The sequence below is a fragment of the Ischnura elegans genome, chromosome 9 (assembly GCF_921293095.1).
Source record: "Ischnura elegans chromosome 9, ioIscEleg1.1, whole genome shotgun sequence".
In the NCBI taxonomy this organism is placed as follows: Eukaryota; Metazoa; Arthropoda; class Insecta; order Odonata; family Coenagrionidae; genus Ischnura; species Ischnura elegans.
The window spans coordinates 106,969,110-106,992,555 of record NC_060254.1 but is presented as its reverse complement, the minus strand read 5'-3'; the positions used below and the strand labels follow the sequence as shown (position 1 = coordinate 106,992,555).

Below are 23,446 nucleotides of genomic sequence, written 5' to 3'. Positions count from 1 at the left end.
ATTATCGTTTAAATTTGTTTTGATGATACTTAAATTGAAAAGATTTTATGATAAGAGGGTTTTCTTTTTCCGAGTTCTATATTAAATTGGAATAGTATCCTTAATATTGTAATTCACTGACTGCATTTCAAATATTTATGTTCATTTCCATTTAAAGTTAATATAAGTAGCACAAAAAATACAATTTAAATAAATTTGATAACGCTGCATTTCGAACGTTCTCAGCATTAGCACACAGTGTCCCACGAATCAATCCATTATATACGCCCCTTACGGATAGGTACATTGGGAATCCAATTTTCAAATTACTTCAACAGGAGAAATCAAGCAATCAAATTGACGCAGCTTCTACACACGTACGGTGAATCAACGAAAAAAATGTTATATTAATTCTTGAAATGAATGACATTTCTTAGTTGCAGCTTAATGTTTAACGCACTTACCTTTTTAACCATCATTGTCTCGTTATGATTTTTGTTCTTCCATGCTGGATAGCAGTTGAAGATAATTGTGCTGTAGCAAATGAATACACTCTCATGTAGAGAATGCTGTAATGGCGAAGTGATAGATTCGCAGCTTTTATGAGGACATTGCCTTTTATGCAACTTCTTTTTAATTATATGCCGCGAACATCCCTTGTCACTTGTTAGCAGAATATTGCTATTTTTAAACGATGATTCGTTTTATCTTTAAGATTTCTCATCAATTAGTAGGTATTTTACATAGCAAATTCAGGAAGGACTGTTTGTTGGTACAAAAAATGTCGCCCTGAATATAATAAAGAATTGACAATTAATATCATTCAAGACCTATTTTCAATATTTAGTTTTTCATTCTAATTTAATGACACATAAATCAAATTTAAAACTTTAATGAAATCGAAAACATAAATATGTACAAAATACAACATTTTTTTCATTTCACATTTGAGCATATTATCTTTTCTCCAGGGGTCGTCTTTCTTCCTTCAGCGAGCAATGATTGCTGTGACCTCTTGCTACACCTTTCACTGAGAGCCATTGTTAAATTCACAGAATCTAATTAACGCTCTCGGACCTCAAAGACAATACTTTAGGAACCTCATAAGCTATCATAAATCATCGTGATATTCCGAGTGAGCTGCATCTTTATTGATATATTTGATGATTTATGTTTTAAAGAGAGCCTAAGAAAACCCTTCTTTTTATGACGATGAAGGTTTGAAAAGGGTCTAATAAAAACACGAATAATCTCAATTTTATTCTCCAACACTTGGAAATTATTAAGACAGGCTTCGTTTGATAATTGTCATCGGGGGCTGCGAAAGAAGAAATAAATTATTTACAAACGAAAGTATATTTCAGTAGGGGCAGTGGCTACGTTGACATTATGAGCGCGCAAAAATTATTAGAAAATTGATATGAGCCTTCCTCACTGCTCAGATGAGTACCCAGTTGTTTGTCCCGGAAAGCGTCTGATGTACGTCACCCTTGATTCCCGTAGCGAAGACGGCCTTCTTCTAGTAATGCGTCTCCCGTATCCTTCAGTTGTCTGTGGGAATGACTGTGGTAACTCAGATGCGGGTGCTGAAACTCCTGCCGCGGTAGGACCTTGCTCGTATCCCTGCTGTTGGTTTAGTACCAATGCCTGGCGGTATGTTTGGCTCTCGTCGCTTCCGGCGGCTGACGGGGCTGTTGTAACGTATGCTTGGCGCCCGATTGGGTGAAAACCCGTGGGCCTTTGAGGCGCCGGAAGCTCGTATTCCTTAGGCTGGGATAGTACTTCGTGTCGTGACTCAGTGGGCCGTGGGTAATGGTACGCTTGCAGCTCCTGCTGAGCTACCTGTTGTTGATGGTGGTGCTGAGGTTGTTCCGCTGGTACTTGCTGGTATTGTACGTGAGCTGCGGCGGTTGGATAGCTCTGACTTTGAGGTGGCTGCGGCTCAGGTGGTGTTGGGTGCCCCTGATAGACGTATCCATTAAGATAAGCCTGGGTTTGAGATTCGTCTTCTTCTTGATATGCCTGCTCTGCTGCTTTCTGCTTGTTCACGTCCTGGATTCCGCTCCGGCCCGGCTGGTACGCTTGAACCTTGGGCTCGACTGGTTTTTGGCGGAAAGTCTGAAGAGGTAGAGGTCGCGGTGTATGGTACGTGTACCCGACATCTTCATCGCCGGCTGCCGATGCTGGAGCACTGGGGTATGCACTTTGGCGAGAGTGCGTTGGTATGTTTATGGTGGGTTCCTGAGTTTTTGTCGAAGTGTAGTACCTGGGTGCGTGTGCCTCCGCTGGTCTGGACTTGGGTAGTCTGAGCTGATGCTGTGGCGCTGCGGGCTGGGGATAGCCCTGTGCCCTGGAGACATGATGTTGAGGCTTTTGCGGGGCGATGCTTTCTTGCCTGGGCTGTTGCGGGGCTTGCTCTTCGTCCTCTTCCACGGGCGTCACATCGTATCCCGCCCTAATAAGTTCGTTCAGTTCCTCCTGAGTGATTGGACGCTGATTCTTGGGCAGCTTTATGACTTCGACCTTCTGATCGTCATCATCGTCGTCGTAGTCGGATGAGGAAGCGGGTTGTTTCGTCTTGGACTTCTTGCTTCCTCTCCTGGAAAGGGGGAAGGGCAGAGGTTCCGGCTCCGGGGCCAGTTTCCGCAACAATTGCTCGTCGCCTTTGACGACCTTCCCGGGGACGGAGGGAGAGTAGGGTGCCACGGCAGGAGATGTTCTGGCCGCCGAACCAGCGTCTTTGTGAAGAGTCCTGAGGTCATAATCTAGCGAGTAAGTTTGCTGGACGGCCTTACCGGATCCATGCCGCGCGTCACCCTGCAACCTAGTTTGACTTCTGCCCGCAGTCGTTTTCCTCGCGCTCGGCGCTGGCGTCGGCTTGGTTTTTTTGGGAGGGACGGTATCGGGTAATGGAGTCACGTACAGGGGAGTGGAATCATATTTTGTGGGCGCCACCTGATTGTGAGCAGAGGGATACGATTGCACAGGCGCTCTAGGTGGTTCGGGTTGGGATCGTTCGGGCTGCGTGTATTTAGTGGGAGAATTGGGCAATTGGAGAGAAGAAACTGGCTGGACACCCGCCGCGGGGTAAGGCGCTCTGTTGTGGACCCCGAAATATTGTTGCTGCACCACACGGCTGGGTGCACTCTGTGCTTGTGGCTGCTGTTGTTGATGATGTTGTTGAGCGGCGCCTGTTTCAGCAACTCCAGCTTGGTTCAGCAGATCTAGGTACTCCTGGGGGGGAGGCTGGTCCCTCTGGATAAAGCTGAAGCTCTGCAGTGGAGTGGCGGCAGGCTGTGCTTGGCCCTCGTCTGATGATCCCCTCAGAACGTATTCCCCGGGCGCCACCCCATAAGTGGCCGTGTAAAATGGCCTCTGTCCGATTGACCTTTGAGCTGCGTGAGACGTCTCTAGCGGTATGTTGTCATACTCGGAGACAGCCACCGCTACTCCCACGAACAGAATGATTCCTGTGGAAAAAATGCAACACAATTAGAATCGTTTTATCTTAGCTAAAATTTTGGTGATTATGAAAATGAATTTCCATAAATTTTACATTAAAACATTGACTTTTGTCTCATTTCTATTGTTCCAATCTTTCATTGAATTACACTTTACTTGAGAATGATATCTTAAATTAAATTTGCAAATATTTGATTGTCATATTTATGTACTTAATAAAATTAGAGGATCACATTTATTATTTAAATGGCATTTATTTCGAATATTGAACGAGATAAAATTATAAGGTTGGCTCTAAAACAGGAGAGTAAAAAAATATTTCTAGTGGAGCATTTTCATAGTGCTTGGTAAAACGCTAAAATGTCAGGAAACACGCGTTTGATACTCAGATAAGGTAGGCTGGTGAGTACAAGTCATGGGATGAACAATTCCGCTAATGCAGAAGGTTCTTTTGAAAAGTTTGGATAAGAAGAATAATAATAGTAAATTATCACATTTTTTGCAATTTACTCATTACGATTAACTTTTACGAACATTCAACCGTTTCCATGAGTACAGACTGTAAATTTCAATTTGAATTAAGTGCTAAACCAAGTTTTAAAAGGTGAATTTTAAAATTGAATTAGCTTATCGAATTTTAATATCGACTTTATATATCAGAGATTTCACTCGAGAAAGGGCCTGATTCGCATTCGAAAATATTTTGGCATGAAATAAAGGAGAAGCTATGCGAAGGAACTTGCTCCTCAATTGTCTCCACCGTAATTCCATTGTGTGGAAACAATTTTAAAAGTAGATATACTTTTCATCGACCCCTTAAATTGAAAATAACGCTGATAATAAATGGCAATCGATAGTACATCAATAGATCAATAGCACATGAGTTCAGTCTCTCTCGTTGAGAATGTTGTGCCATCCCATTGAAGCGTCTGAAAATTTTTTTTTTGAGTGTTCCTATTTCTGTTGTTCTATATATTTAATCATCATGTTATTCATTTATCTAAGCTTCATCGCTAGAAGCGTTTTCTTCAAGGCTATATAGCCGCATTTTTACCCTCTGAATCAGTGGCGTAGCTATGGGGGGGAAGAGGGTGATAGATCCCCCCAAAAGCCTCAGAGAAATAAAAAAAATATATTAAACTATTGTCTAGTTTTGACGTATAATTACTGCATTTATTCAAAGTGATTATTTTAAGTGCCAATATGATGTAAAATGTATTTCCAGGCATTTAATTTTTCAAAACTTTCCGGGATCCCCCCGGCCTGCTCGGAGGGTGGCCTCAACCCCAGACCCTCCCACACCCCCCACCAAAGCATATTCCTAGTTACGCCACTGCTCTGATTCCTGACTTTTTCCATAAGCAATGCTGTCAGTGGTTATAACCGTAACACAGGCCAACAAAAAAACTTTGTTTCAAAACTTTTTATTTTAATAGCTGATCTTTATAGATTTTGATGTGCCGAATCCAAACCTGGCTTTAGTTTTTTTGTATCACCCATAGTTTCCAAGCAATATGTATTTAATATTTAGTCTGATACCCCTATACGGTATACAGGGAAATCAATGAAACACTATGTTACATAATAAAATTGTTTGTATTCATTGTTCACTACATCGTGATAAAATTGTTTGTATGTACTACATCGTGATAATACAGGGTTCATTTGTCACCTGGAATTGGTCTACATTTTCTTTCCCTTTTTTCCTTCTTCTTGTGTAGCTTTTTCTGCGATAAACCGCTTGCTGAACTTCTCGGTGAAGTACCAACACTAATCCCCATTATCTTCGTTCATTAGACCTACTTTTTCAATTTTATTATAACTATAAAAAAACTTAAATTCTAAAAATATTGCTTGTTTTCATCAATTGAACTGTAAAATTTGAATAAATGGTGGGTGATACAACTTTAAAACCAACATATTAGGATGCAGCAACTTTAAAAACATAAGAATAAGGTATTCTCAGTGAAAAGGTTGTTTCATTGTTTGCCTGTGTTATTAATAGCGTGGGATGGTTGTTTCGAGTAGGACCCGACTATCCTCAGATCGCGGTCCGCTGCAGTGGGTGACTTTTTTGTTGGCAGCGATTGCGTAACAACGGTCAGGTGATATGTCGGACAGAGCCAGCCGTTGGGCGTGGGTGGGTCTTTTGGGAAAGTCGTCCGAGCTGATCGAGTGCGCCCGCCTTTTTTACTTAGCGATTCGTCTCAGGGACACCTTGAAACTTGGGCCGGCCGTCCGCTGACCCACCCGATTGACCACGCCCCTCCCGCACGCTGCCCCTGCCTCAAAGGTCAGGCCGAGCCGTTGGTGCGGCTCCAATAGCCTCTGGGTGCTCGCGTCCTCCTTAAACGCACCGCGTCTTAAAAACTGATTGGCTCCTCTGACACTGCAGCGTGGGTAAGGTCGAGGCGATTGTGTATACGTATATGTCGACCACATTTCTTGCCTTAATTTTTCTGTCATTTATGTGCTCAGAAGCTTTTAGATGAGATACGGAGGAGACAGAAGGTATGGATGGAGTTATTGCTTAGCGGGGAGGGGATGTTGAAAATGGTATTAAAGGGTAGAATGTTAAGGAAACGAGGGAGGGGAAGGAAAAGAATAGGATTTTTAGATAGATTGAAAGGGAGTAGGCCTTACAGTGAATTGAAGAATGCAGTGCTGGAAGGAAAGGGAGGCTCCTAGATCACTTCTTGAATACTCAATGGAAACCTACCTTAATCGGTAGAATACTATAATAACAATAATAATAATGTGCTCAGAAGCTTTTCGGAGTTACTACTGTTACTACGCAAAGCAAAACAAACTGTTTTTACTTGTGTAATTAAAAGAAATTGATTTCAAAGAGCAATCTTTAGAAATAGAAAAGCAAAAATACGATAGATTCAGAGGCGTAAGTGATTTCTATGATGAGGTACCTTAGTGTTCTTTAAGTCATGAATTTCATTTGATGACGCGCCTTCTATAAATTTCTGACAAAAAATTGATATAGCAGCTGTTTGATAAATTTAATCACATCATACAAGCATAAAACAAATCATTTTTCTGCGGCCTTTCTTAAATATCCGGCCTCTGTAATGGGATTTCTATCCACTTTTTAGATTACACAACGTAATATTTTCGCTTTATTTGCAGTAGTTGCATTTAATTTAAATTCATATTTATAGATTTAGCGCCAATATCCCTTAAACACGGATTTTACTCTGCCCTAAAGGGTCGTAAGTATTACTGCACTCACCGCCAAAAGAATGGATTTCATCATAAGAACTCCAATGGATTAATAAAATATCTTCATTTGTTTTCTCCGGGATCGTACCTACAGATTAGAATGTACCAAAGCCTTAGTTTTTATACCTAGTAAGCGTCATTGTGTAACCACTGCGATAAAGCAAACGAAATGTATTTGAAGCAAGCGGAAATAGTGGAAATAGTACTTTACAGGGGCGATCAATGTTGATATAAATCATGAGCTACATTGCTACTGATCATTTTCTAGATTTTTTTAGAAAATATACTACCCTAAGTAAATTTCACATAATGTACGATGAGTATGATAATCGGGGCCGCATTACACAGTACTTGAGCTTTTGTTGACTACGGTAATTAAGTTCGTGCTTTAAATCATACATTGAAAGTGCGCAACAGGATTTTTTTTAGCTATACTTTAACGTAAATTCTCCTAAACCAAGTCTGAAGACAATTTTCTCTTCCCAATCCGAGGGGTGATAACAGCGAAGGACGATAAAATAAGGTGATAGATGATTTAAAGGAATACTTCGCGAGAATTTCACTATTTCACTGACAAAAATAAAATTTTTAGAGTGGAATTCGGAGGTGTAACAGAAAAAATTCTTTGCAAATATACTTGTGGTTGTACATACTCACTCCAATAAACTTCGTTCATAATCGTGCGACATTACGACGCAGACACAAATTTATTTTTATTTTTACAGTTTGAATTTAAGAAATTAAAGCGTGTAAATATTTCATTAGGACACAGGTTTTCATAAAAATAAGAAAAGTATGAGATTTTCGTAAAAATGAAAATCTCTTAGCTTGAGCAACCTGTCCAACTCTGCCTGATATTTCCGAAATGAATTGTGTGCAATAATTCGCTATGACGAGTGGTGTCAGTAAATATTTTGCGATAAGAATTGGATTGCTCAATATAATCGTTAGGGGCCGATTGGTAGCAGATAGAGGAATTGGGATTGTGGCATTATTATTTGAGCAGGGTTCGGAAGTGTAGCGTTCAAATAGGTACTTGCACTGTCATACTCTGGATACGAATGTGGTCGAACAGATGATGCCACTGTGACATCATTGACTCCTAACCGTAATATCAATTCAAGTAATGTTAAACATAAGGTTTCATGTAGTTGCACGACTTATCGAATCATTTTTCATTCTTGTTTTTTTATGATATTTCCCATGAATACTATGAAATTTTTTGTGCGCACGGATTACGTTCCACGTGTTTAACTTGTGTTAACCTACATACAACTGGACTCCGGATGTTATTCTGTGAAAAAAGTGTTCATTTCATCACTGAGCTCCCTGTGAACGGTATATTGTCTTGAGCGTCAATCTTAGCTGTGCCTCCATTGGTTCTAAGGAGGGCACTGTACCGTAGGAAAATTGAATTGAAAAACCGCTGCCTCGAAAGAAAGAAGCGGATGTGACGTCAATTTTGTCCAGTCCTAGCAAAAAATATAGCACTTAAAGTTGAAGTTTGGAAGTGACTTAGCTGTTTGGATGCGAATAAATGAGATGAGAAGAAAAATGTTTCCGAGGGAGCTTTACACGATCATATTTTGTTATGTTTTTTTAGATTTAGCTTAAAGTTTGGGAATGGAGACTGGGGCTAGTTGAATAGGGTAGTTTCCTTCATCAAAGAAAACGAAAGACATTGATTGCGATTCGTTACCCACCATCAGTGTATTCATAATATACTAATTATTTAGTTTTCGAATTCCCAGTTTAGGCGAATGTTAACAGTCAATTTTCCCCTCATTTGAAAAAGGCCAGATTGGCGCCCATGCGATGCCACTCCACTCGACGTCACAGGGACCTAGTTTCTATACGAGTAGATAGGAGTTTTACACTGTCTGAGAATACCAATGCATGCATTAGGCACAGAGCTTAGCGAAACATCTCTTAATAATCACGTTTTAAAACTGCCTATGGTCGGAAAGTATCCTTCGTTTGATAGGGTATTAATAATCCTTATTTAAGCCAAGCGCTACCTGTTAGCAGGGTACTCTGCTACCTGCCAGCAGCCTGCATCGCCGCGGCGCACACATACTCGCCCAAAGGTCATCTCTCTTTGCGGCAGCGGGATCCAGAATGACGTCACACGGGCTTTTCCCGGCATTCATACTTACCCGTCTTTTTTTCGCGCGCTTGAAAATTTTCCCTTTTCCTTTAATCGCGAAAAATAGATATCGTCAGTTAAAAATCTAAAAACATGAAATGCGTGCTCCAGGAGTAATATTATTACGATTTAGACAATAAAAAAAATAATAGGAAACCACCCTATTCAAATTGATTTTTTCCATTTACTTTTTAGCCTTGAGTTATAGATGTTGCTCAGTCTACTGTTTCTGCTGCCTTTGCTTTTGTCTCTCTATCGCGCGGAATAGGATACTCTTAGTTCCACGTGACCCTGTTAATGCACATTAGCTCGTGCTCATATTTATAGACTCCATTTGAACGCACGATCAGATAGATGTCCACTATTCGTAATGAGTAAAAGTTCTTGGTCCCGGAATGGATTGGAGGCAATTCATAAAAAAAGAGGAAGGAAATATTCGGATGCATTGCAGGATTTGCTCTAGAAGCTATCTCTCCCTATTTTCTTTTATTGGAAACAATTTTTTAGGTGATGATGGAAAACGTCTCCCATTTATTTCGCTGTGGTACTTCGCTATCAAATCCTACTTTAATCATAAGCAAGGATTTTCCCTGAAAAAATTTTCAATTTTTTAAGTTCCGCCTTTATTAGCATTGGTAAAATTAAAAAAAAATCACCCGTTCAGCAGATATTCTCAATCTGCTTGAGGCCTTCTTCCAATGAGGCGTACTTGTCCACCTGACCCAAAAATCAACCGACGATAAAATGCTCTACGATCTTTTTTCTTTCCAAGCGCATCCAGCAAGTGCATTCACTGTTGCGGAACCCTCGGGTGGAAACCGCCGACCACATTGTTCGTTTGAAACAAGCTGCCTCGAGTCATTTTCTTTTGAGGGAGCACCTTGAGCCTCGTTGAAGTGAATGCGAAGTGTTGAAACGAGCTTACTGTTCCGAATCTTCCGTCATAAGTGTGCGACCGCATCGCCGTTATCCCTTCTACGGATTGCCTTCGAACACTTGACCGTTTGGATCACGGGCGCTCGAAATCGCTCCTCTTTTGTTTCCGCGCATTCCTTCGGCGTCTCACTTCAGGACGCCGTTCGCTTGGCCTGCTCAGAATCGTGATCCCATCAATGCCACCGAACCGCTAACGTATCATTCCCCGTTTGTGAAAGGAGGCTTTTCTTTTCGTCCTGTTCCACCTGCGCAGACATTCACGGGAAATATTTAGCTGTTGCGCTCTTCTCTTTGTGATGGGCCTCGCGGAGGTTCCGTATTGCTCGCTGGTCTGGTATTTGAGGAGGAGAGCGATAGCGACTGAGGTGAGGAAAGGGTTGGGGGGGGGAGGGAAAGGGGGAATCCGCATCTTCACGAAAGGCCCTCCGCAAAGCACTCGGGCAGAAAAAAATATCTGCCACCGCCGGGTTTTGAACACGGGCCCACGGGATGCGACGGAACCTGAGGTAGTAGAGCAGAAGTTTTAATAATGTGTAAATTCCTATTTCAAGATTTCTTAATATGAATCGATGTACACCCTAGCCACCACCGCAACCCAACCACGGTTCTGTCTTGTTTGTGCAATGCAAGGCGAAACTGATTCCCACTCTGGCATATAGTATGAAAAATAATGTTCTCTAAGGAAAGTACATGCGTCGACGCCAAAAGTTAAAGGTAGGGAGAACCTTTATATAGTTTATTGATCATTAAATTTAAACAAGTATAATTTAATTGCCGCCTGTTCCAGCTATTTCCTGACTTAATCTTCATTTCCGAATTCAAGATCGGTTCGCGAATCAGCCGCCTACAAAGTTTACAGTGATATTTTTACACCTATTATGAAATTGCCTTGAAAATGATTTGACGGGGATCGTGTTTGTGCGGTAGTGGCCTCCCCACCTTGTGGGTCAGGGTTCAAATCACAGCGGAAGCGGAAATTGTTCGCAGATTGCCCGATCCCTGCTTGATTGCTCGCTGGAATGCATTTCAAGTTCAACTCTCCGTCCGTCGGATGGGACGTTAAGCCGTAGTCTCCTAGGAGCCTTTCGTCAGGAGCAGGCTCATGCCGATGTCGGATTTCTTTCCACCAATTACTTCTCTGGCCTCATTCTAAAAAAATCCGCGCTTTTCAAATTCACAGAAACACATTAAATCAATTTTTTTTACCGGAGCATGAAGATTTGTAACAGAGTATTTTAGCTAACGGAACCTATTATCTCTGAGGTACTAGAGAAGAAGTTTTTTAATATGTAAATTCCTATTTCAAGATTTCTTAGTATGAATCGATGTTCCATATAGGATAAGTGTATTGGATCTAGACAAGGGAGAAGCTCGCGTCCTCCGCTACAGCCCTTCTTCCTCCGTCTGTAACGGAAGATAAAAGTTTTCACAATATATTTTATTAATACTCGAGCTGTACTTTCAGAATTACTTGGATACCTATAAAGGCACAAATAATTGAAGGATCGGTGATTTTTCTTTCCTTTATTTTCCAAAGGATGGACTCACAAAAGGACATACCTTATAATTAGCAACAATTCCACTGAAAACTCATAAAACTAACAACTGGTTGAACTCATCATTGCGAAAAAATAGAATGGCTTCCCAAGATTCATTATTCATATGAAAATACACAACCTGCTACATATTCATGTATTTTCCCCATTTTTGCCTAAAAGAACGAAGGATACATGTATGCCTTAGGAAGCACTTAGTAAACTATATGAACAAAACTATTAGATTAATTGAATGACTTATTTAACATTCGACTCTCATTTTCGGCGGTCTTATCTTGAAATATTGTTCTTTCTTTTCAAATACCCTCTGCACATGAAAGGCGACTAAATTTTGAGAATGACCCTTGACCCTTCCCTCATGGCGCAAATCATCTCGGCGGTCCCTTGGATACTGTACCGTACCATTTGGCTCCAGATCTCCCAGTTGGTCACCGATCGCAACCACTAGTCGTCTTCCGCAGACTTAGGAAGTTTCAATATAAGACACGGTCTCCGGTGTTACTTTGCGGAACTGCTTCATCATAAAATAAAAATAGTTAAATACTTGAAAATCCGATTGCAGGAACATCGAAGGGCTACTAAAAACAAACAGCACCAACTTTTAGTCATATCTGAACATGCTTGGAGTGGACCTGGACACAACATACTCTTCGAAGACGCCAAAATAATAGCAAAAGAAAATAAACACTTCCCTCGCCTTATCAGAGAAGCTATTGAGATAGCAAAAACGCCGGCGAATTTCAACAGGGATCAAGGCTACCGCCTGCATATCGCATGGAAAAGCATTCTCCGGCCACCAACCAATGGGAGACCAACAATGAGAGATGGACTACTACCGACCAATGAGAGAGCAGCAGCGGGATGAAGAGGCGGAAAATACAAGGCGGAAAATTTTCCGAGTTACCTCACCTTCGACCTGAAGACGCTGACTGCAATGTCAGCGAAACCGTTGTCGCCAAAACCCAACGGACGCGGTGAAAACCCGAAGAGAATGCAGAGATCATAAAAATACTTTGTTTTATTCCACACTTTATTTTAAATAGTACGACCCGTGTTTCTGCATTTAATGCTACCATGCACCTGGTGATAGCATGAGATGCAGAAATCCGGGTCGTACTATTTGAAAGAAAGTGTGGAAAGAACAAAGTATTTTTATTTTATAAGGAAGTTCCCCGAGCAACCGTAGGTGTGTTTTGTTTTCATCTAGAGAGAAGTCGTTTGCAAGAGCATGGGCCCATTTTATGCAGCGTCGCCCGACTCCAAGCTTATCGAAATTATCAAAAAATCGAAATTATGCCCATGGGGTGATTTATACCCCTAAAGCCATGCAAATTGAGCCGGTGGTAAACCCGCTCGTAATCATCTGGCAGTAAATAACTGAAGATTTATATTTTAAATGAATTGAATTCCCGCCGAAATTATCCCCTGCATTAAACGTAGTTTGCATTTATTGTTTTGTTTACGCCATTCAGTGCCGTAACCAGGAATTTCGTTCGGGGGGGAGGGGTCCAAAACAAGGGGGGAAAGTTTTTGAAAAACCTGGCACAAAGTAATGGGTTTTAAACTAATTTAACACTTTTCATAATCGAAAAAACTTAATTTGTTAAAGAAACATTTCGTATATTCCTGATTTTTCAATTTTTTTTCCTTTTATGAAGGACTGTAATTGTGTTTTTATATTTCGGGGGGTTCCGGACCCCCTCCCCCCTGGCTACGCCACTGACGCCATTATTTAAAGCACGCGTGTTTTTATCGTATCTCTCCTGATATCACGTGATAGGAGTCGTATTCAAATCATTGGCGTCCGCCCGCCCTCTTCTTTAGGCGATCTCAATTTCAGCGTCGTGATCCTCCTGAGAGCACTTTCCCCCGCGCATCGTCCCATTTCTCTCCCACCTTGACGTCTCATTTTCGTTTATTTGCTCACAAACCTGTTCCTCTCCTTGTGGGTCGATCGAGGATGTTATGAGATGGGTTACGTCTAACGGTAACCGTTTTTTGTGCCCGACATTGCTCAACGCGGCGGTCTCTCTTCACACAATGACGCTGCAAATTACACCACAGATCCCCTCTTGTGAGATTTTCTTTCCAAAACTGCTGTCGCGGATTCTGGAGGCATTGGCGAGGCAATACGATTCCCATCACGTGATATCAATATTGGTAGATATTTAAATTTAATCTATTTTACTTAATTGGATTGATATTACTGATAGAATAGTGTAAGGATTAATAAAATATCCCTCAGAAAGCCGTAAAACCCACCATTTTGAACCTTTTGTCTTAAAATTCCGCAATTTATTAATCTCGCACCTACCGCTTATCCTGGTGGATATTCCATACCGCCACATACCCCTGTATTAGTTGTACCTAAACCCCCCCCCCAGGCCTTAATTCCTGGCTGCGCCCCTGTCTGGAGGGGCTGACTCGAAGGCTTCTCTTGAGTACGCAAAAGTTCTGTACATGGAGACTCCAAATGATTTTATATTCAAATTTAAATTATTAATATATCTTTAATTCGGTCTAAGAATCATGAACAGTGAACATTTTCAGAGATATGTATTTCTTTTCGCGTTCCTGAATTTATATATATTTCATTGTTTCAATCGGTGAATGGGAATTTCTTTGATTGATCATTTTGCGAGTGCATGGAATTCCCGTCTGTCGATTTCCGCGCCCATTCCCGGTCGCCACCAAAGGAAGCCCAAGCATTACCTGAGAAAGCGACAGCCTGCGCCGAGATTACGGTAGTTACATGTTGCTCATCACCTATTTTGCTCGATTAGGCATGGTGTCAGTTCCTTATCGCATGTTTGGAGAGGGAACGATGTCCAACTCGGTACTGAAAGCTGATCTGTGGTGAGCCATAACTCAAGAGTCGTGATAAAAATGCAATATAGACAGCTCACCGTAATAATTTTTCAGTTATTAGTGAATGAATCCTTTTTCTGTCAAAGATTTGTATCAAATTGAATTGGAGTCATGATGCTTTGATGACTTTATATAAGAAATAAAATTCATTTTCAATCAATTTCAAATCAATTTAGAATTCCATTTTCTTTTACCTCAGATTTTGCTTTATAACATCGGCGAAATAAATCTTTTTTATATAACATAATAGTGTTTCTGTTGAAATGTTGGATTCATGAGCAGCCCTCATAAAGAGGGACCAGCACTCGAACGTGATGCATTACTTTTTTAATATCTATTATCGTCTAATGAATTGTCTGTTTCAGAATTAGGTGATTATTGACAAAAATCTCCTCTACTTGCTCCGAAATTACAAGGTGATGACGCAAGTGATACATGGACTGAGAAATCGAAGTGTGATAGTACCGCACTGAAAGAAATAGAGGAGGCTAAAATTCTTCTTAAAATAATTTTTATGCACGACCTATCCGTGTCAGAGTGTTATGAGATGCGAAAGAAGACAAGGTGATATATCTGATGATAATTTCTGTATTTGAGAACCAGGAAAATGTCAAGGAAGGTCTGATCCGAGTGTCTTAAAAATCTAAAGATGCTTAGGTAAGTTTTACACGAGTTTTCACGTTCCATGATTAAAAACAATACGAGAGATAAAAATTTCAATAACCGAGACTGAGGAAAGAGAAGACATAGATGTGCTTATTTGTTAATAAAAGTTAAAGATGATGACTTCAAGTTTCAAACAAAGGGACTGCGATGCAAAAAAAAGTTCAAATTTCACCGTTCGGGAAGTATGTGTGCGTCCAATGAAATTCCAAGGCGCAGACAGTGAGAGCTTTTATTTTCGATGGAGTGGTGTGGATTCCGTGTAATGGACACCGCGGGTTGTGGGCCTTGCGTGCTGTGGTTCCCGCCTCCAAGGTCGTCGGCGGGGGACCTTGGCAGATGGCGTGATAGTGAAATGTCACGGCGGCGCCTGTGCATTGTGATTCCTCCGTGCATCTGCTGATCCTCGGGAACAGCATTCGTATCCTTTCACGCCATTCCGGCGGTTGCGATTATCCCAAGTCTCGCTATCCAATTTCCGAGCCTTTCCAGATCGTAATCCACGTGTTAAGCGTTTGATATCTGATGGCGCGTCCCGGCAGGTGTCGTGATTTGAAAATAATATACAAGCGATCGCATGTTTTTATCTGTATAATGAGTGGAAATCATATCTTCAGAATCTTAGGAGAGGTTCTTTTAATTGTCCACAATAAATTACGTGAACATGATCTATTTTGCGTGTGTTCACTCTGGTGTTGTAGGTACTTACAATACATTTCACCAGAGAGGAGTAATCTTCGATTTCACTTAAGTAACATTATTTTGGCAAGATTTGTTATGAAGTTACGCTACAAATCTTCAATTAATGAATTTTTATTTAACCTGCACCTAAACACAAACATATCGTTTACTGAGCGATTGTTAGAGAAATAAAAAATGCCTGCTTCCATCGGTTACATCGAGGTACAATGTATGAGCTGATAAATATTAGATATAATCCCCGGCCAAGTATTTTTTTTTGCTTTTGAATATTTTTTATGAATGTCATTTTTTAAATAATTTTTTCCTGTGTATTGGATCCAATAATTTCTCGCGGTCGTGTAAATGTTTAGTGAAGAGGTATTAGGGTGTTAGAATATCATAGGTTGCCCAATATTTCAAAATAAATTCCAACTTTATCTGTTCGTTTTTCTCGAGGACGAGAACTGACGTTGTATTGTTAGCTTACGTGACAATTATTCTATACATTTTTCAATTATTATATTAGTATTGCTTGGTGTGAGCTGTTCAAATTAAAAGGAAGATATATGAGATTCATTTAGTAAATTATCTGTTACGAAACTGTTGGCGTATATGCAATTAGGTACATCAGGATAGAATTCGAGGCTTTCAAGTTATTGTAGTTAGCCCAAGATCTCTCTATGATAAACCATCGATTTGGGTGTAACGCACCGAGATACCGCTATGAATTTCGTTTCTGTAGAAAGAAATATTCAGAATTTGTAGATTTCGGAATTTGTTACAATGTCGTTTACTTGTTTTCATTGTACTTTTTTTTCGCAATATAAGCCCCGGTTAGGTCAATTACAAACACACATGTCCCAGGTCGGCACAAAGATGCACATATCAAGTCAGCACTATTGAATATTTGGTGCCTTTCTCAAAATTCTTAAGTGGACATTTAATTTTGTAACTGTATTTTGTTTGTCTAGAATGAGTGATCACTTAGCAGTGAGTATGGTTCTAGGTATGCTTTATACCAAACCGAAACTTTGGCTGTGGCGTAAGTGTTAGTGATGAGCGGAACTGTGATTTTCCAATCACTTCGTTACCGGTGACTGCTACTCATCAGTAACGGTGATTTTTAACTGTGATTGCGATCACCGAGGAGAATGATCACTCTTAAAAGTCAGTGGAGATTTGTTATGCTGCTATTCCTGCTGCTTTGTCCAATTCCAATGAATGAGCTCTCCACAAAAGGAACGAATAAACTTATTGAAAATAGGAAAATTAGGCAAAATAATTTTTGAGGGAATAGTTCTGATTCTGAGACTATATTACGATAAGTAAATTTGATATGTTAAAGGAATTGACAAGGGGCTATCATTAAAATTCCGTCGGCATGTTTTAAAACATATTTTATATTCAAATCATCGTGATTCAAATCGTAAGGTGTATATTTCGTAAAGAATGGACATCCTGTTTGTAGCAGTGGAAGCAGCCGGAGCTATCTTCACCGTGTTCACAGTCGCAGTGATTTCGAGTATTCAGTGATTTAGTCACCGGCAATGATCAGCTACTTCTCTTCAATCACAGGTTGCGATATATCGCCAATCACTTGGTAGCAGCCTGTGCTTTCATCACCGAATCCAGTGATCCAATCACAGTAATTTCGAGTATTAAATCACCGACAGTGATTGTTACTTTTCAGTAACGGTAATTCAGTCACAGTTAGCGATATATCGCTCATCACTAGGAAGTGTAAGGAACCGTCATTTATGGAATGAATGAGCAATATCTGAAGACGTATGCTCAACACGGTACTGCTGTGTGTAAAATATCGTACATTTTATGTACGTAAGGGAGCATGGTTAGAATGCCTCTCTCAAATATTCCTCTGAAACCCGGTGTGCAGTATCCCATCCATCCAACCATGTCCACGCACCCTTTGACGGGAAAATCCTTCGACACGGTCTCCTCTAGAGGAAGGACTTTTTTGGCTTTCTCACAGTCATTCGGGGAGAGTCTTTGGACGCTCACACGAAGATGGCCAAAGTGGATAGGCGGGGAAGTGCGTGTGAAAAGCTCACGTACGTGCGCGACCTGGACACAGTCCAAAGAAAAACCCCGTTCGTCAAAAAGAGAGGGCAAATCTTTTCGGACGAGAAATAAAAAAAAACCTCCGTTATGATTGTTTCTCCGTTGGCGGCCGATGTTGCAGCTAGATCACGCAGCCGAAGAGAAGGCCCATAAGTAATGGCGTACCGTCAAACACTCCCTCTGACCCGAAAACCCTCCACTCTGCACAATCTGCCAACCACGGTATCTTGCACCCGAATCGATGGATGTTCGCTTGTTCTTCTCGATTTATCTGCTGAAGAGTTGAGAGGGTATTTGCCAGGAATAGCACGAAGCGGTCTCTTGGCGGTCTTTGGTGAAAATATCCTGTATTGAATTCGAAATATCCTGTATTGAATTCGATCGCTAATCCGCACATGTCCTCGTTTGTGACGTTTCAAAGACACTCTTCGGGCGTTACAATGTTGAATTAATCCGCATCGAGTTTGATTTTACTTTTCACATTCTACGTACGATTCATTCAAACGCAGAACAAGGTTTCAGAGGGTACCTAAGCGTCATAATCCTAGTCCATAAGCTTAAACGTGGAAAAAAAGTAATCGCATTCAAAAGAAATTGAGTATCCATTTAAAACTTTGTAAACGTTGACACAAGCATTAATTACTTTTGAACCATTATCCAGTATCCCTTGTCTGATAAATTTAGTCTGATGTTCATTAAATAGTATTTATAATCTTTTATCTTGAATTTACTATCTTGAAACAACAAGTTGCACATTTCATATCTTTAATTTTACCCCGAGTCGTAGACTACAATTTAGAAATTTAATAAAATTGTCTTCATTTTTAATATTATTTTCTAGAAAAATATTATGATAACATACTAATTGATGGTGACATTGATCGTTTTGTTCTTAGTGTAAATGTTTCAATAATAGCAGCTGATATATCTACGGTGATTTGTTAGCTGATGATAACTATGCTGAACCATCTATTTTCAAATGTTTTATCGCTTGATTGAAAAACCTTGCAGTCGTGCTATTAGAAATCCAATTTTCCAAAACTATTTTCAAGCCTTTAAATTAAGTATATCTCAGCGGCAGTATAAATTTACAGAAGATCTGCTCCTACCCTGTGAATTTTACCGAGTATTGTAACTCGCACTACAGGATGTGAAAAGAATACTATTCCTCCGCTATGATGGCAAACTCTCCCCTATTTTACGGAATCTCCTACAAATAGAATTCTATTCGATTCGCCGCATATGAACGAGACTTCACTGACGATATTCATTCCTTAACTGAAGTGTTTTTCACGTTCAAATTCATGATACAGTCAATGAACTCATGCCCATGAAGGTTTCAATTGAGTATGAATGTTGAGAACGGTTAAAACTGCTTGAATCGTTATAAATATTGCCAAGAGGAAGACCATTGTATATTATAACTGCTGAACAGTTTCTTTCTTTAAAAATATTTTATTTAGATCCTGGTGGAATCGTTTTTTTTATCGATATTTACAGACCTTGAAAGTTATCACAAACCTCTATGTATTATCAATATTCGAGAAAATATTCTGAATCTAATTTGATTGGTAATATCGGGTCTTATGATTGTTTTACATCTGTGAGTCCCTCTCAATCACTGAGTAATTCCTTCTCGCGGATTGACGAGTCTACGGTTATTTTGATACATTGAGATTCACGAGAACGAAGTGATTGACTCACTTTGGTGATTCAGAAGGATTGAATCTTTGAGAAGAATGAATGACTTGGCCCATATCTAGTTCTTACGAGCACACAGGCGTGACTGGATTTGCTGTCGCCGCGATCTCCAGGCGTCGCTAAGATTATTAAAAAAATCCATCCGTGTCGTTATTAGTGAACGAGATAACTTTGTGGGATATCGAATCCACCGCTAAAAAGTAGATTGAAATATTATTAGAAACAGATAAACTCTTTATTTTTTGAACGACGACTGATTTCAGCGCTCAGAGGTCATTCTGGGGGGAAATGCGAAGTGAATGGAATCAAAAGAAAAGCGAATTGGTAAGCGTTTCCATTGAATGAGACTGCACTACGCTATGTTTTATTTTTCTTTGAAAATCATCCGTTTCGTAGGATACGAGAGTGTTGAAATCGCTCTGGGTTCACCGAACACTGCGTTGTTTGGAATTTGCCAATTTTCATTGCATTTATTTAGCCATAGGTAGGCAATCTAGTATGGAATGAAAACGTAATTAGTAAAAATAATGTATAAAGTAGGTAAATTTGATGATTTTTAATTTTAATTTTGCATTGAAAAGAGCGCTTGAGACGTAATGAGCGGTTGTCTGCTAATGACCGAAGATTCAAATTGCAGCTCAAACAATCGCACTTGCCCAAATTAAATCCTCGAATTACTACGAGGTGGGATGCCAAATGAAATACCACACCCCACCCCCTACCCCTGATTACGAGAAGTCTGGGGTGAGCTCTAATCTCACACATTCGAACCAATCTTCGGGTTGTATGCCGAGTTAGTATTAACACTTGCTTCATAATCATTCATTTGAGAAACTACTTTTATAATGGGGAGTGCCGCAAAGCTATGTCAGAACCCACGCGAAAAAAATTCGAAACGAACCCATGAATACAAACACAGATATGGCAGGAATAGAAGGATCAACAACTTTGCTATTTCCACATAGTATTCTTCTTCTATTCCTGCGATTATGTATTTCCACCAAGTCACGCCCGCTACTATTAATTAATTATAAACACAGATGTGTTCGAAAGCATATCCCGTAAATTTATTACGTACTCCAGTTATGCATGAATACATGTTTTTCGATCGGCCTCGATTCGTGACTCGTCCGACAGAATATCTTTCTGCCGAGCCGTGAAACTCTTCCCCGGTGAGCTCGCATTTACTTCTTCTCGAATACTCGATCGCCTCGAATGGATGGCGCCCCAAAACTTCGCACTTTCTCCGCTCCGCACCCGACATTTCTCCCACCAGAGGAAAACGCGAGCGCCCAAACCACGCGCGCATTACACAAATGACCCTGATCCACCTCTCCAAAGGGGCGATCACGATGACACGCCCATCTCCGGCGATTGCGAGACGGTTACATCGGCGGAGCGACTTTTGGCTTTTCCTCGTGGCGGCGTGGTTCAGCAGCCACTGCGAGAGAAAATGTATCTCGCCATTCACTTCAGTTTATTATATTTCAACCATGTGAAATATTACATTAAAAGTGCGTGCAATGTCTACTAATTCGCACTACGGCTGGATTTGATGTTTTGCTCTCGTTCTTTAAGTTTTTTCAATGCTATGGTTCGATTTTAAATTATCCGGGAAACAATCTCTTACTGTTTTCCTGACGTTTTTTGTTCACCCATAAAATGAAATTCTGTAAAGTTGGTTTTCGTAATTTTCAAACTAAAAACGGGAAAAACGATGACTGTGTTTGTTATTGTTTGGCTATGTTTCTTTCACGATGCAAATTTTGGAAAAAAATTAATGTCTTAGATCTTCCACAAGTTACACTTCCCAGTTATTTATATTGTCAAGACTGAAATATTGCTGTGGTATTTTCAGCAACCTTATGCTTATTGGCGCGGTTTTACGTAAAATCAAATTGGTGTCCTATATCTGATCTACAGATGTTGCGAAATATTTGAACATTTGTACGAACATTATCTGTCACTAAGCATTTTTTTATAACAGTATAGAGATATTTCGTAATAGTCTGTTTTGATAACATTAAAAAAAGATATTTCTATACGAAATTTAATGTTGAAATCAATATTACGATTAATGGTATTATATTGCATTAAAATTTTACTTTGAAGGATTTTTTTACATTTCAAGTAATGCATACCGGTATAGAGGTTATAGAAATTCTAGATTTCCATTTATGATTATTCGGTAACAAGTACTAAATATGGAGGCATAGAAAATATATACTTATTGGTAAATACTTGTAGCCCACGAATAATGAAAATTCAAATTCTTTGTGAAGAAAACATATCATTTCACATAATAGTGTGTCCTTTTGTAACGTTTTAAGCATTTTCGTGACACAATAAGAAGCAAGCTTTAAATTTATCAATCCTGAAAAGAATTCACCGATTTATCGCAGCGATACTTTCACTATTTCCACCCAAATTGAAAACGCAGTAATATAAACTGCAATGAGAAATGAGGGTATATTTTCTTGGAGGCGGGACTAAAGCGGAAACGCAGGAGCTTTACAGATGACATACTTATTAGCTGCGAACATCTAGGCGACGTCAGACCATCATGCTGGCAGTTGACTGTTACGGTTATTCTCCAGAGATGGAAGCTATAAATTTTTCGACTCTGGTATAGCTAGTATATGAAAATTTATTTCTACATTTCATATCGGTAAATGTCACTCATTTTTCTTTGAACCTTCATAAATATGAACAATTATTACATATCAATGTGTATTATGCGTGGAAGACTATGTTTTCGTGAAATCTTTTAATGTATGGCTTGGTAAGAAATTTTCATTGTCGATTTCCTTCAAACCTTTGCCTTTGTCTTTGAAATTTTGCTTTTCTGTTTCATAAAAGTCTAAATTTTTTCACTGAAATCGACTAGAGAATCTTTCCTTGTCAAACCGAGGTATTAATTATTGAGAGTGATTTCACTTTGAGCACCTGAAATATGTACTTAGTACTATTTTTCTTTGAATTGTGTTGAACACTGGAAGTTATAAAAAATTGCTCTTCCAATTAATTTTGTAATTACGTATACTGAGATAGCGAAATATATGCAGACATGACTAAGTCTGGCCGGTCTACCTATTCTTGCATAGACGAGGCGTGTTCTTTTATAATGTGTATCAATTTGCACCATGCCCCTATATGCTGCGTTGACTGCATTGAATTCCTCTATAATAAGAACTATTATTATGTAAAATATAGCTGCAAGATGACCTTAAGAACACAGCTAAACAATTCGGGGGATCTTAATTGGAAGCAAAACTGCATTTCGGGGGGGTTTAATAAGGAGGGGATGCACCTGAAACCGATCACCCAAACATTTAGGGTGGAAAGGGGGTGATTGAATTAGCCACGGTGTTCGATGGAAATCAATCATTGCCACTTATATCCTTGGCTTTGAGAATGCAAATCACGTGCCCGAAGTTTCTCATGTTATGGCAGGGACGCCGACTTACAAAAAATATTGGAGGGGCCCAAACCGGGGATCTCTCCCCGGGAAATTTTATAAGTAGTGAGTTTTAAGTTTTTTATGCATTTTAGAAGAGTCGTATGATCAACATTAGAACCCTGATAACTTGAATCTTGATATCTAGACACCCCGGGGAAAATCGACAAGCCAGACACATTTTTTCCTCACACCCATAACGAAATTTTGAGGGTGCTCGCGCCCCCTCAATCCCCATGGAGTCGGTGCCACTGTGTTATGGATAAAAACATTCCAATCAGCGGGAAGGGGATTATTTGTGGAGTGTGGAGCGTTTGACGAGCACTAACACTTGTCGTTGCTTTTTACCTGTGAGTATCCTGGGCCACATGTCTTCTGCTGCTCTGCTGGCCGTCCTCTCTCTTCTGGAGTCTCTCTCTGTGTGTGTGAGGGGAATGGATGCTCAGGCAACTGGCACCGAAGTGCCTCACCTGAGGGTCACCCGCTCCTATATAGACTCTGTGAAAGGGGGGCGGGGGTGGAGGGGGGCGCGGAGGGCGTCTGCTGCCACCGAGGAGGAAAGAACCCCCCCCCCCCCCATTCTCCCTTCCGAAGGGAATTTCATGAAACGGCGGCGGCGGCGGCTTATGGGTGAACGGGCTGACGGGCTCCAAGGAAAGGTCCTTTAAGGGGATCCGCGATTTCATT

General features: G+C 40.2%; 1 protein-coding gene across 1 annotated transcript; it reads right to left on the bottom strand.

The window, feature by feature from the left end:
* Positions 1-855: 855 nt before the first annotated feature.
* LOC124165706 (putative mediator of RNA polymerase II transcription subunit 12) lies at positions 856-23,201 on the bottom strand. The gene is made up of 2 exons (XM_046543192.1): positions 23,108-23,201; positions 856-3,449 (listed from the first exon to the last, which is right to left on the bottom strand). The coding sequence occupies exons 1-2, from the start codon at positions 23,127-23,129 to the stop codon at positions 1,411-1,413; spliced, it is 2,061 nt and encodes a 686-aa protein (XP_046399148.1). The 5' UTR covers positions 23,130-23,201; the 3' UTR covers positions 856-1,410.
* Between the last annotated feature and the right edge of the window lie 245 nt (positions 23,202-23,446).

Excerpts from the sequence above, each read along its gene's own strand:
- LOC124165706 (XM_046543192.1), bottom strand. The coding sequence starts at position 23,129 with ATGTGGCCCAGGATACTCACAG. Across the intron at positions 3,450-23,107 it reads GTGGCCCAGGATACTCACAG|GAATCATTCTGTTCGTGGGA; the intron begins GTAAAAAGCAAC and ends TTTTTTCCACAG.